Source organism: Diabrotica virgifera, chromosome 1 (assembly GCF_917563875.1).
Source record: "Diabrotica virgifera virgifera chromosome 1, PGI_DIABVI_V3a".
Lineage (NCBI taxonomy): Eukaryota > Metazoa > Arthropoda > Insecta > Coleoptera > Chrysomelidae > Diabrotica > Diabrotica virgifera.
Genome location: NC_065443.1, coordinates 278,512,159 through 278,527,073, shown reverse-complemented (window position 1 = coordinate 278,527,073; position 14,915 = coordinate 278,512,159). Strand labels below are relative to the sequence as shown.

The following is a 14,915-nucleotide window of genomic DNA, read 5'->3' as shown; positions in this document are numbered from 1 at the left end:
GTCTCATTTATTTCTGTTGTTTTTGTACAGAGAAGAAATCAATATAGATGTAAGATTTTTAAAATTGATTGTTACCTATTATTCCTTGTATATTGATCCTTTTTTATTTTTAATATGAAGGTGAAAATATTTTTAACCTCTCCTCAATTAATTTTAGAAGTGGTTATTTACTGCTCTTACTCCATATCTGTTTACATATTATCGTCCAATTGTTTTCCCTTAAATTTAGCTCACCACAAATGCAAAAAGTAATGGACAATGAAAATTTTAAAGATAAATTAATAATTTCAATTAAAATCTTTAATAAACATAAAAGTGCGACAAAAGAGAAATACCATGGATGGTAGTTATTAGAAACACTATTTGACAAATGAAGACTATGCTCCAATTCCAATTCAAAATATAGTCAAATACAAAGCTTCAGAGATACATGAAAAAATGCAAATAAAAAAAGACAACTTTATGGTACTTAAAAACATTAAAATGCCAATTGCCAACTAGGGTTTAATCGAAACAGAAAGTACCGGCCCTAAATATATCAAAATCTAATACGGCCAAGGGGACTGAAAATATTTCAACAAAAGTAGTTAAATTAATTTCAGAAGGTCACGTTGATGCGTTATAAATAGACGTTATAGTAGTAGGCTTATATTACCTACTAACATTAAAACATTTTGTTGTACAAAGTAATTGATATGGCAACGCTGTTAGGATAAAGTTCTGTGTGACGCGATTGAAGCAGAAGGCACTGCTATCTATCGAACATAAATATTACCGATGGTGTAGATGGCGCTATGTCATGGCGGCACAAATTCTTAGCGGCAATTCAAGATATAATTCTTGTTTAACGAGATTTTTCATATGTTTAGGAAAAAATATTCAACATTTTATTGGAAATATTTTCCATTGTTACAGTTTTATATATGTTGTTATTGAAATTTTATCCAATTTCTTACCGGTAGCTTTATTATAAGCCGAAACATATTATTTTTTCCTACTGTGGCAAAACTGTACATTCAAAAATTTTAAAAAAATTCATAAGTATTTCCTAGGATTATATCTTTATGCTGTAAGAAAATTAACAAAATTGTATGTTTAGTTTTCCCGCTTTATACTTGAAAAAAAGGAGTTTTTTTGAGTTTTTTCGAAAACGAAAACATGAAGTTTGCTCAAAATTTGTCAAAATACTTCTAGTGATCACATATACCTTCTCAATTTTTTTCAAATTTTTTGAATGTGTAGTTTATTTTTGGGGGGGTTCAGATCAATTTGTATTATGTCTCGTACTTCATAGTATGTATGTGGAACTTTGACTGATGAGGGATAAATATCCTAGTGTGCACGTATTCATCGATCAAAGCTTTGACTATACCTATACATAGTAGGTTCATTAATTCAGTATTTGGAGTGTTTAGACAAATGAGTTGTTCATTTGAGTATATTCCCACTTCTTTCCTTAGGCATTAGTTTTGTTATTTAGATTTTGGAACATTTCCTGAATAATTCCACGTATGTGAGAGCGCATGAATCTGCAGTTTTAATTAAAATTGGTTGCCCGTTCTCGTCAATTTTTTTTCCTATCACTTATCACATATTTCTTTCTCCTATTATTCATCATAGTGCCATAGAACTTGTAAGTCCACTATTTATTCTTTTTCTTTCTTACTTATTCTTACATTATTGGTACTTTATCTACGTCTGGTTATTCTCACATATCTGTTGTAGCAACATGCTATAGTTCGCCAATACCAGCACGAATTAGTTTATGTAGTTTCTATAATATTTTAGTCAATACACATTAGGTATTTATCTTACTTTTGATTTAGTTAGGTTACATCTCTGTTACTTAGTCTGTTAGCAATATTTATTCTGACTTATTTTGATTACTTAGTTTGGATAGGTTCATATTACCGGATGAGGGTGTATGTAGACCTAATTTATTTATTTTGTTCAGTATTAGTTACCATTGGATCCAATAATTTAGTTTATTTAGTATTAGTAAGAATTGGTCCATAAATTTGCCTGATCGTTCTTCTTTGGATATACTCCTATATAAATCTGGTGTCCATTGATAGTCCGATTCTGGATAAGTGTCCGATTCTTCATTTATTTTGTGTATTTGGTTGGATAGGTTCGTATTACCGGATGTGGGTGTACGTAGACCTGATCTGTTTATGTGGATTAGTATTGGTGTGAATTGGTCCATAAATTTGCCTGGTCGTTCTTCTTTGGATATGCCTTTTATGAATCTGGTGTCCACTGATAGTCCGACTTTGGATTAAGTGTCCGATTCCACATTTATTTTGGTTATTGAGTTTTGGATTCCTTTGGTATGTTCAGCATTGGTATTATTTGGCATTAGTGAGAGTTGTTCCATAAATCTTCCTGATTGTTCTTCTCTGGATATACTATTATGAATCTGGTGTCCATTGTTAGTTCAATTTTGGATTAAGTGTTCAATTCTTTACTTATTTTAGTTACTGATTTTTTTTTATTCACTTGGGTACATTTACTTTTGATATGGTTCGAATTGGCTCACACCTTTTCCTGGTTGTTCCATCCTTGGATATATCCTTTTTAAATCTGATGTCCATGGATGGCTCAATTTTGGTTTTAGTGCCCAATTCGACACTTAGTTATTAGTATGAACTTTAGTACAATATTTAGTTTGTTTGGTTTTTGAAGCAATTCATTAATATTGGTAACAGAGAGTAACATAGTAACATTTTAGCATGAGTTTGAGTCATATATGTATTTATTTTTCCTTGAACCTTAGTTTATGCTTAGTGGTAATCTTGCGAATCAACGTGGATTGTTAGACTATTGTAAATTTAATTGTTAATATTTTGAAGTTTAGAAAAAAAATTTTATGGATAAAATTTTTTTCCCGAGTAGAAGGGGATTGTAACGGTCACGTTACAAAATTAGCTCTTTAATTATTATTATAATTATTTTTCCTCGGTCTCCATTTAAATTCTCTAATTTCTCGTATAGGACTACTGGGGTGACGTCATACCTCGGTGATGGAACGTACTCCACCTATCGAGAATGATTTCGTTTTCTGAGAGAGTTTGACGTTTACCTTGGCGGAGAAGCGCCTCTCGTTCTTTACTTGACTGTTGGCTGTTGTGTCGAATAGAGGTACCATATAGAATGGCGGATGATTTCATCCAACTTATTTTATAACATCAAGCAATTTAAAGTAAAGTAAAAAGTTACCACCAAGGATTGTCGGAGTGAGGAGACATGTGGGTGACAACTCCTGTTGGAGTCTAAATAGGAATCATTCGCCATTTGGGAGAAACCCTACCATGAAGTCATAGACCTTATTTGACCACCTAGAGAAACCACTACAGCCACAGTCAAGTCATCATGGGAGTATGTCTAATTGGGAGCAAGCTATGGGAGCGTTCCAGCTCAGTTTTCGTCTTGGCACCTGGGCCTACAGGAGTCATGGGTCGCACCATCCTGGTGCATCATTTTCTAGGATGCAACCGCAACCTTTTTAGGAATCAGTGGGATTCGTTTGGAAACAATTAGTGTGTTTTAGTAACTATTGGTTTTTTTTTACATTTCAGACTCTCGGTTTAATGCGCTATGTTAATTAATTTTTTTTCCAGATTTAGTTTACCTCTGGTTTTTTTTTTAATATGACATATTTGTATATTAGATTATTTGGTTCCCAAACTTTGTATCTACGGTAACTTCTTGTGCACAGGAATAAGCCTAGAGAAAACTAGGTTTTTAATACTTTATTATTGTTGTAGTAAAGAAAAAAAGCAACCCATTCATTACTTTATTATTGCTTTGATATTGGTTTATGTAATTCGGGTAAATTTATTTTTTAATATTACTAGCTTGTTTCCCAAATATTTTACTGTTATTCGCTTTATTCCATTTGTTCGGTTAATTTAGGTCATCGTCGGTATTTATCTCAACTTCATTTCTACTTTAGTCAATTGTATATTTAATTTTATTTATTCATTATTGTATTTTCCCTTAGTGAGGCTTGGGCCTATTTATTTGTAGTATTTTCATCTTTGTCAGTTTCATTTAGTTGTACGTAACAGGTGTACTATAACCATTTGGTAGAAGACTTATGTAATTTTGTACCCTATATGTTAGTAAGAGGTACTTATACCTTTAAGTTTTGTAACAGGTAACATTATTATTATCTCAAATATAACTTTTTGTATAACTTATGTCATTTTAGAGTCACATGATATGCACTTTGTGTAACTCAGAGATTGTCCAAGATCTAGTAGTTATTTTTAATAAATATTTATTTATTTTGTATATCAATTATTTTATTATTCCTTTATGTTCATATTACAGGTTTAATATATTTAATATTTGACAGCAGTATAAGATACCTGGGAAAATGATCGAAGATCATTTTCATGGCGCCCATGATTTGTTAGATTTATTTATATTGTTCGTTTTTAGAAATTATTCATCTTCATTCCTCTTCAGTACATTATTCTTATTTTATTAGTTCATCTTTTAGTCATCATTACTATCTATATAGAGCTACTGTTCTTCGACAGGCATGCAAACGAGCCGTATCCATCCTTGAGTGTCAAGTGGTTTTCTTGCATCTCTTGCTAGCCAACTCTATTCAGTTTGCCTCTGTCTCTTCCCACTTCTACTTCTATCCCTTCTAATCCCCCTTTCTTCAGTACGACTGCACTTTAGTAGTATTTTTCCTATTGCGGCTTCTCAACGTAGAAGCCACTGCATCCTTTTCTTTACAGCCCATCTCTCTACATCTATGTCCCATTAGTTATTTATTTTTTTTTCCTTACTTCTGTTGGAGTATATCTTTCTTTTTACTTTCACTCCAACAGAAGTTTTCTTATTTTTGTTACAGTTGTACGTAGCAGGCGTACTATAACCATTTGGTAGAAGACTTATGTAATTTTGTACCCTATATATATGTAAGAGGTATTTAAGTTTGTACCCACATAACAATTTCATGTTCTTAGTAGATTCATAGAACATACTTTTCAGAAAAAGTATATACTAAGAATATGCGTAATTACCATTGCGAATGTGCAGAGCACATACTGAGTATATACTACATTACAGTACTTAAACGTTCTATGTATATACTTAGAATGTACTACCGCACTTCTTTTCAGTATATACCAAGAATGTTCTTTTTAGAACATTCCAAGGACGTGCTATAAACCTTCTATGTGTATACTTAGAACATACTACCGCACATCTTTTTAGTTTATACCAAGAAGGTACTTTTTAGAATATTCCAAGGAAGTGCTATAAACCTTCTATTTATATACTTAGAACGTACCTACTACCGTACATCTTTGTATGGGAAGAATATATATTTTTAAGAATATTCTAAGAAAGTGCTATCAAGTGCTATATTGCTTAGAAGTATGTTTTCAGCATCACCTAATCTCATCTTAGGTTCTACTGGTTCTACCAAATACTTATTATATTTACATATTTTAATTGCAAATGAGAATGTAGTTAGTACCTACATTCTACAATATTACTTAAAAAGTAAGTACATATTTATAAATTTTAGTCATTTATATAAATCATTATATATTTAGCTAAACTAAACTGTGCATAAGTAACTAAAATTTATATAATACTTATATGTACTTACCTATTTAATGAGTTACCAAAATAGATTATATTTTATGTATTTTGAAGCACCGCAAACAAAATAAAGATATTACAATAAAGATATTGTATGTATGTTCTTTAGTCCTAGTACTACATCATTCGTCTTCATCCTCAACACTGCATAGATCCATAGATGATACAAATAATGAAATAATGCCTGTTTTCTTTTTCATATTTTACGGTTTTTTCCTATCCCTGATCCACTCAGGTAAGAAATGGTAAATGGTCAGTCCAGTCAGATGGGGGATATGAATGTATGTATTGTGGAATAACATCGGTGGTCAGTGTTGCCAAACGGAGAGAAATTTCCCTTTTTGCGGGAATTTTTCCAAAAGGTAACTTATCCATTCCAAATTGTAAAATATTAAGAAAAAATCAAAATATTTGAAAATAATTAAATATATCGTCTCAGATTTTGTAAACAGGAGGGAAGTTTTTTTTATAAAAGTGGGAATTTTTAAGGTAAGTTGACGGAAAAAGCTTACTCGACGGTTGGCAACGCCAAAGCCTTTGGTTGTGCAGTTTGGCACGTTTTGGTTCTGCGAAATGTACCTAAATTCAAATTCCAAGGATATAAAAATACTCATGATTCATGATAAACTCGAAATGGTAAAGTCATTTCAATTATGAAAACGAATTTTTAATAGTATCTATGTAAACGTTAATACAATTAATGTTTAAACTTTTTTACCATACAATTTTGAAATGAAATTCGTCCTATCTACCTACATACATAAATTTTATTAATTATTCTAAAATATAACGAAGTTGATAAACTTCCGATACTATACATACATATTATTTTTAAGATATTTTAAAAGTATCTACTTATAAGTATGTGTTAAGAATGTACTTATAAGTATGTGCTAAGAATATTCGATAAAGGTATATTCTAAGAATAGTATCTACTTATAAGTATGTGTTAAGAATGTACTTATAAGTATGTGCTAAGAATATTCGATAAAGGTATATTCTAAGAATAAACTTTTACGAATATTCCGAGTTAATACGTACACGAATGTACTCAGTATATTCGGTACGAGAATATACTTTAAAGTATATGCAAAGAACATGAAATTTAGAATGTTTTTTAAGGTACATGCTATGCTTGTACTACGCATATATTAAACAGAATATACTCCGACGAATGTTGGTAGTATATGCTTAGAACATGATACGAACATCATTGTTATGTGGGTAACAGATAACATTATTGTTGTTATCTTTAAAATATATATAGCTTCTTGTATAACTTATGTCATTTTAGAGTTACATGATATATGCTTGTCTAACTCAGAGATTGTTAAAAATCTAGTAGTTATTTTAATAAATATTTATTTATTTTGTATATCATGAATTTTATTATTCCTTTATGTTTGTTATTACAGGTTTGATATATTTAATATTTGACAGCAGTATAAGATACCTGGGAAAATGATCGAAGATCATTTTCATGGCGCCCATGATTTGTTAATTTTATTTATTTTGTTCGTCTTTAGCAACTACTCATCTTAATTCCTTTTCAGTACATTATTCTTGTTTTATTATTTCATCTTTTAGTCATCATTACTATCTATATAGAGCTACTGTTCTTCGACAGGCATGCAAACGAGCCGTATCCATCCTTGAGTGTCAAGTGGTTTTCTTGCATCTCTTGCTAGCCAACTCTATTCAGTTTACCTCTGTCTCTTCCCACTTCTACTTCTATCCCTTCTAATCCCCCTTTCTTCAGTACTACTGCAAAGTAGTATTTTTTTTATTTTCCTTACTTCGGCTTCTCAACGTAGAAGTCACTTCACCCTTTTCTTTCCACCCCAACTATTTAACTATTTAGTTACCTAGTCTTTCTATTTTTTTCCTTACTTCTGTTGGAGTACCTATATCTTTCTTTTTACTTTCACTCCAACAGATGTTTTGTTCTTTTTGTTACACTGGCTACGCCATATAACTAACGCATTATTAAATGTCAAATTTGCATTTGTTTTGTTATAATAAGTTAATTTATTGATTATAACAAAAAATTTTAATTTGTTTAAATAAAGATTGTTTAAATAATTATACAGCTTTCAAATGAGAATATTTGTGTTTTTAACGATAAAAGGTACACTTGTAGTAAGTTTACCTAAAAAAGTCTACAACTGGAAAAAATATGTAGTTTTCTTTTCTTATAAATAAATTAATCTATTATAACAAAACAAAAGCATGTTTGACATTTAATAATGCGTTAGTTAGATGGCTCTACTCGAGTAACTTGGGAACAAAAAAAAAAATGAAGAAAATTGCTTCATGGGAAGCCGAAAAAATACATTTTTTAACGTAGGGTAAGGTGGGGTAATACCGGACAGCGGGGTAATACCGGACTGCGTTGTTTGTGCACGTATCGGCATATTATTGAATTTCGCGCTCATCACAGGCTGACCGTTAGACATCTGAATCTCAGTTCTCAGTTTAGTCGCTGCCACGTGCTTGCAAAGAGAGTTATCACAAAAATTACAAAATTTAGTGTGTGATTATATGAATTAACTGATTTTAAAGGTGAGTATTGACCATTTCTATTATAAGAAATTGATGAGATTACGTGCAAAGTCATAGCTTACGCAGTGTATTTTACGTATCTTTAAGTAGTTTTATTCATTACTTCCTCTAATAATTACTACCGAACATATGCATAAATATGTCGTTTAGGGGTAATGCCGGACACTGTGTCCGGCATTACCCCAGCTCCGGTTTGAACTATTTATTGTATTGGGAGATAGGTACATGCAAATACCTGCTGTTGTTTTATTATGATGGAATATTGGAAAGTGGATATAAATATAGTTAATAGGTAATAATTCATAATTACCTACATTTATAATTATTTGTCAACATTTTTTATAAATTTTTGTAGTTTTTGTTTCCCATTACAATTAAAACAAAATCTAATATAGTTTATGACATGTATGTGACATTTACATATTAATTCTTTGTAGACCTGAAGAAGATCCCATTCGTGATCAAAACATTGGCAATAAAAATAACTCAACAAACATACCTACAGTATTTATATCCAGTTTCTGCGATTCCATCATAATATTTATTATTGGATACAAAACAGTAAACACTGTTATTTTAATTTACAGATGCCGCGGAATTATAAAAGAGTCACCGAAAAAGCTTCGTGGAGAGAGGAGGAGTTGCAAGGAGCGCTCCGTGCTATACGTATGTCGTTAAGAAAAGCTGCAATAAAATGTTCAATTCCAAAATCTACGTTACACGAACGACTTAAAAATGGCACTGCCCCTTCTGGACCTTCCTTGGGCCGAAAGCCAGTTTTTTCAGTTGAAGCCGAAAATGCACTTGCTGTTCAAATTAAGAAGCTGGCAAAAGTTTTTTATGGAATAACTCCCCAGGAAGTACGAAGATGTGCTTTTGGATTTGCACAATCAAACAACATCCGAGTCCCCTTTAATCAAGAAAGAAAAATGGCTGGTAAAGACTGGGAAAGGGGCTTCATATCTCGTCACAATATTACGTTAAGGAAACCAGAAGCAACCAGCATTAACAGAATTACAGCTTTTAGTCGCAATGAAGTTACCATTTTTTTTAACAATTTATCCAGACTTATGGAAAAATATGCATTTTCACCCAATAAAATTTATAATTGCGATGAAACTGGGGTCACTACTGTACAACGCCCACCAAAAATATATGCAGAAAAAGGTCAGAAGCGTGTTGGATTTGTTACAAGCTGGAAAAGGGGGAAAACAACCACAGCGATGTGTGCCGTCAACGCTACAGGAACCTATATACCTCCCATGTTTATATTTGCACGCCAAAGAATGGCGTCCCATCTTCAACGAAACGGTCCCCCAGGTGCCCTTTACACATGCTCAAAAAATGGGTGGATTACAGAGGACATATTTCTTACTTGGTTACAACATTTTCAAGCATTTGTAAAAGCATCCAAAGAAGATCCAGTTCTTTTAATCATGGACAATCATAGCACTCACTGCACGTTACAAGCATATAATTTTTGTAGAGATAACGGTATTGCTGTTCTGACAATCCCTCCACATTCATCACATCGCCTTCAGCCACTCGATGTGAGCTTTTACTTTCCTCTAAAGACCGCATTCAACTCTGAATGTTCCAAATATTTGACCATCCATCCAGGGGAGAAAATAACGCCTAGTGAGATTGCTGAATTATTTAATTTAGCATTTAGTAGAGTGGCAACCCCGGAAAAGGCTATCAAGGGATTTAAAGAGACAGGTATTTTCCCCTACAACCCTGACGTATTCACAGCTGAAGATTTTGCTCCTGCAGAAACCCTTCAATTCACTGTTTCTGATGCACTTCAAGAACCTACCCAAGCAGAAAAACTACTCAAAACAAATGAGACTACCCCTGAAAAAAATAGTAGTGTGAATGAGACAGAATTAAAAAATGTTTCCTTTGCCGAGATAATTCCTCTACCATCTTGTTCTCACGAAAATGTTGTAAAGAGACAAAATAAGGCAAACAAGCAACACTCTATTGTATTTACGTCAACACCGCTAAAAGAAGAGCTAGAAAAAAAAGAAGAGAAGAAAAATAAAAAGACAACAATCAAATCAGATAAGGCTAAAAGAAATGTATTTATGACACAGGAGGGGTCTACATTAAGACAAAAATCAAAGCGAACAAAAATTGCCTTAAACTATAAAATATGTGAAGAAGGAGAAAGTGAGATAGAGGATGATGACGATGTTAGGGACAAGAACATTACCGAAGACATTTGCATTTTGTGTGGAGAATTTGGCAAGAACAGTGAACTTTGGCTAAGATGTGTGTATTGTGGTCATTGGGCACACAAGGCATGTTCTAACTCTCCTAAAGACAAAAAATTTATTTGCGACTTTTGTTTGTAAAAGGTGTCCGTCATTACCCCAACATAGAGGGTAATACCGGACAGTGACAACTTTTTTTATATGTATATTTTTAATTTTGTATTGTAATTTTAAAAAGTTTTTTTAATCAAAATTTGTAGACTAACATGTGTTCTTCATTTTTGCTTAGGTTTAAAATTTTAATGTCGTCTAATAATAAAATAAATTCTAATTATCTTTAAGTGTACGCCATTACCCCACCTTACCCTATACCGATTTTGAACTTTGAGATTACATTTTCTCTAACCTAATTTTTGATTGAAATTTTGCTATTTTTGGAAATTTTCACTTGTAATATCGATAGTTTTTAATATAATAATATATGTTGTATATATTTTAAAGATATGAAGATTGGTGTGAAGAAAGATAACAAAACTAAAAAAATGACGGTTTGAAAATTATGATCCTATTGTTTATATATTTGCCGTAAATGCCGGTCAACTTTGACCGGTTGTATCCCAAGAACCACTCATCATTTCATTATTTAATTTAATTGAATATTTCCCGAGATATTCTAATTGTTTATAAGCCAAAAAAATTGTTTATAATTTTAAAATATTCCTGAGGCCGCTTAAATAGTCCAATTTTAATTCTGTAAAGTACATCCCTAACAACACACAACATTCCAGGAATGTACTACCAAAGTTCTATCAATATTTGAATGTCCTGGACATTTAGGGAACATTCGGTGAACATCTGATTAAATTATTCGTGGAATGTTACCATAAGACATTCTGTGAACATACTACCAATGTTCCTATATGTTCATTTTCAAATTCACGGCGCATGTATTTGTGCATGGTGCTTAGAGAGGGCATCACGTGACTAAAAACGACCAATGACCTCACTTCAGACTTCGGTGCTTCGGCCATCTTGACATGCTTCTTGGCCTTGGCCACATGGCCACCTTGCCGTGCGTGATCGTTGTTTGTTTTTATTTGTGCTTTTTAAGAATATTTTTTAATTCGGATACTTTTATAATAACTTTAATAGTATTATTAATATAGTGCATAAAATCAGTTGGAGTAGCAGAAGCAATGTAGATAAAAAATCTGCAGGAATAATGTTTCAAAGGTTAGTATATGCAAATATGTAAACAAAGGCATACCCCTATTTCAGAAAATATCCATTTATTATTTTAATAATTGCGAATAAGCCACAAACTTGCTTATTCCTAACTAAAATAGTAAATAAATAGAGATAATAACAAACGGATTATTTGTAAAATTAAAATTTTTTTTGCGTTTTTGCTAATGTATGCGTTTATAAACAGGATGGTAGACCACACACTATAATAGTACCAACTAATGAATACACAGTATGAATAGTACAGTCGGTTCGCTAAACTTAGTCTCAGACACAACTGGCTAGTGATTTTAGTAAATAATTTTGACAATTTGGTAAAATTGGCAAAAAAATAACTAAATAGTTAGTAATTTTGGCAAAAATGGCCAAAAACAAAAAAATTACCTACTAAAATCACTAGCCAGTTGTGGCTAGGGAAACGACTATACTAATAAACAATTTCTAAGCTGCTTTTTATAATATTTTGTGAGTTCATTAATCATATTTTTTATTTAAAACTAAAATTTGTTAATAATGCTCAGTAATGCATATATTTTGTATTTTTAGCTTTCCAGAAGATCCTGCGAAGAAGGCATGAAGTATTGATCAGATTTGTTAATAGAGCAGTATGTTCAAAACATTTTTTAGAAAAAGATATTGACAGAACTTCACTTTCAACCGTTTGAGAGACTGTGCTGTTCCAATAGCTTATATCACACAGGTAATATGCTTAACCCAATTAATAATATACAGTTGGAAAAATTAAAGAATAGGGCTTTTCATTTACAGTCATTTGTTTCGAGCTACTGTCATATGTCGTATAATCCGTGTTATATTAATATTATACACAGATTATATAACATATGACAGAAGCTCGAAACAAATGACAATCGATGAAAAGCAATATAGGGCTTTGTTCATTGTCATTTGTTTCGAGCTTCTGTCATGTGTCACATATATTAATATATCTACGTCATACATCTTTGGTTTGTATCATTGATTATATCAATAACATATGACGTAGATATATTAATATTATGTGACACATGACAGAAGCTCGAAACAAATGACTGAATGAAAAACCCTATAACCATGAACGATCACATCAATCACTTATTTTGTATAGGGCTTTTCATTCACAGTCATTTGTTTCGAGCTTCTGTCATGTGTCACACAATATTACTATATCTACGTCATAAGTTATTGGCATATACCAATGATACAAACCAAAGACATATGACGTAGATATATTAATATTATGTGACACATGACAGAAGCTCGAAACAAATGACAGTTGATGAAAAGCCCTATTTGCTGTCTTTTTCTATAAATCACAAACGTTTGTTACCTATAGAAAAAGATCATCATCATCATTGGCTCGACAGCCCTTTCTGGGTCTTGGCCTGTTCCAGGATTCTTCTCCACTCTGATCTGTTTCGTGCTTTTTTTCTCCAGTTTTTTATTTTTAATGTTTTTATATCATTTTCTATTTGTTCTAAAATAGAAAAAGATAGCAAATACAAAATAAGTGATTGATGTGATCGTTCATGGGTATAGGGCTTTTCATTCACAGTCATTTGTTTCGAGCTTTTGTCATGTGTCACATAATATTAATATATCTACGACATACGTTATTGGTATATACAATAATAGATACAAACCAAAGACATATGACGTAGATATATTAATATTATGTGACACATGACAGAAGCTCGAAACAAATGACAATTGATGAAAAGCCCTATTCTTTCATTTTTCCAACTGTAGATACCGTTGTTCTTCATTATCTACATCAGAGATCTAAGTTGACATTGTTGCCCAATTACAAAAAATTTTTGAATTCATTTTAAGTCCAATATATCACATAATTATTGCGAAGTAGATTATACAAGAAAACAGATTAATATTGAATGCAAATAAATAAAAACATCAGAAATAGAAAACAAGAATTAAGTTATAATCTTAAGTTAAAGTAAATAATAAAAACAATAAATATAATAAAACAAAATACTTATTAGTTTGTGAAAAAGCTATTTCTTTGTGGCATTTTTGTAATTATGATAACTATTTTAATGGGGAAATAAGCCAGAATTTACTTGAAAAAATAACTTTATTATGGTTTCTACTTCCACATCGGACGTCGTTGTCAAAATACAAAATGTTTTATTATTTTCTTTATTAAATATTATTTATTATTTATTTAAATATTATTTAATTTATTATTTATTTTATTATTATTATTATATGCATATTATTACCTGTAAATATTTCTTCTGATTGTTAATTGTAAAGGATAGAAAAATTACCATTTATTTTATTTTCTTTTAGAATCAGCTGAGAGAAGTGGTCTACAAAAAACCAGGAAGGAAATGGAATATGTGGCTATGAAAGGCAAAAGAAAGGTTTACAAAGCAAATGTGACACATTTTTTTATAGGAATATCAGTAAATTACATTAAAAAAATGTATGAAAAGATTTTTTGCAATAAAAATGTTTATATTTATCAAGGATGCATTATTTGGTATGGCCACATATCGTCAGTGATGTGACAATACCTCCTATCTGTTTTTTCATGAGATTTGTAAGATAGACTAAAAACTTGTTTGGGCCACCTCCTGTTTTCATATATTTTTTGACTTGTTTTGCAGTAAATTTAACTATCTATTTACTACAAAACAAGCCAGAACTTACGTATGCAAACAGGAGGTGACCTTAAAAAATGTTTTTCGTCTCCTGCAAACCTCATGAAAAAAGATATAGGAGGTATTGTCACAGCACTGACGATATATTTCAGAGAATGTCTAAAAAATATACTGTGAATGTTCAAAGAACGTTCGTAGACATTCATGGAATGTTCCAACAAGACATTTAGTCTAAAAAATATACTGTGAATGTCCAAAGAACATTCATGGAATGTTCCAACATTCATGGAATGTCCCAAAAAGACATTCAGTCTAAAAAATATACTGTGAATGTCCAAAGAACATTCATGGAATGTTCCAACAAGACATTCAGTCTAAAACATATACTGTGAATGTCCAAAGAACATTCGTAGACATTCATGGAATGTTCCAACAGAACATTCTAAGAATATTTAAAATGCTGACACAGCACATTCCAGGGACTTTCCAGGGACATTCGTGTGCATTTGGGGACATTCCAGGAATGTTTGGAATGTCCTGTGAGTACATTCTAGGAACATTCATGGAATGTTTTGTGTTATTAGGGATTAGATAGGTACAGTGTCGTTTTATACAAAAATCATAGTTATTCTTATGTATCGCA

At 31.5% G+C, this 14,915-nt stretch overlaps 2 protein-coding genes and 1 long non-coding RNA gene across 6 annotated transcripts in view; 2 read left to right on the top strand and 1 right to left on the bottom strand.

The window, feature by feature from the left end:
- The window catches only part of LOC114333889 (lipid droplet localized protein), a 95,772-nt gene that overhangs the window by 43,317 nt on the left and 37,540 nt on the right, over nucleotides 1–14,915 (bottom strand). The gene's annotated exons all lie outside the window — the stretch shown is intronic.
- Nucleotides 7,988–10,747, top strand: LOC126879096 (tigger transposable element-derived protein 4-like). The gene is made up of 2 exons (XM_050642031.1): nucleotides 7,988–8,190; nucleotides 8,778–10,747. The coding sequence occupies exon 2, from the start codon at nucleotides 8,778–8,780 to the stop codon at nucleotides 10,545–10,547; it is 1,770 nt and encodes a 589-aa protein (XP_050497988.1). The 5' UTR covers nucleotides 7,988–8,190; the 3' UTR covers nucleotides 10,548–10,747.
- On the top strand, nucleotides 11,168–14,550 carry LOC126879097 (uncharacterized). The gene is made up of 3 exons (XR_007695972.1): nucleotides 11,168–11,639; nucleotides 12,198–12,351; nucleotides 13,959–14,550. It is a non-coding gene; the product is annotated as an uncharacterized LOC126879097 (long non-coding RNA).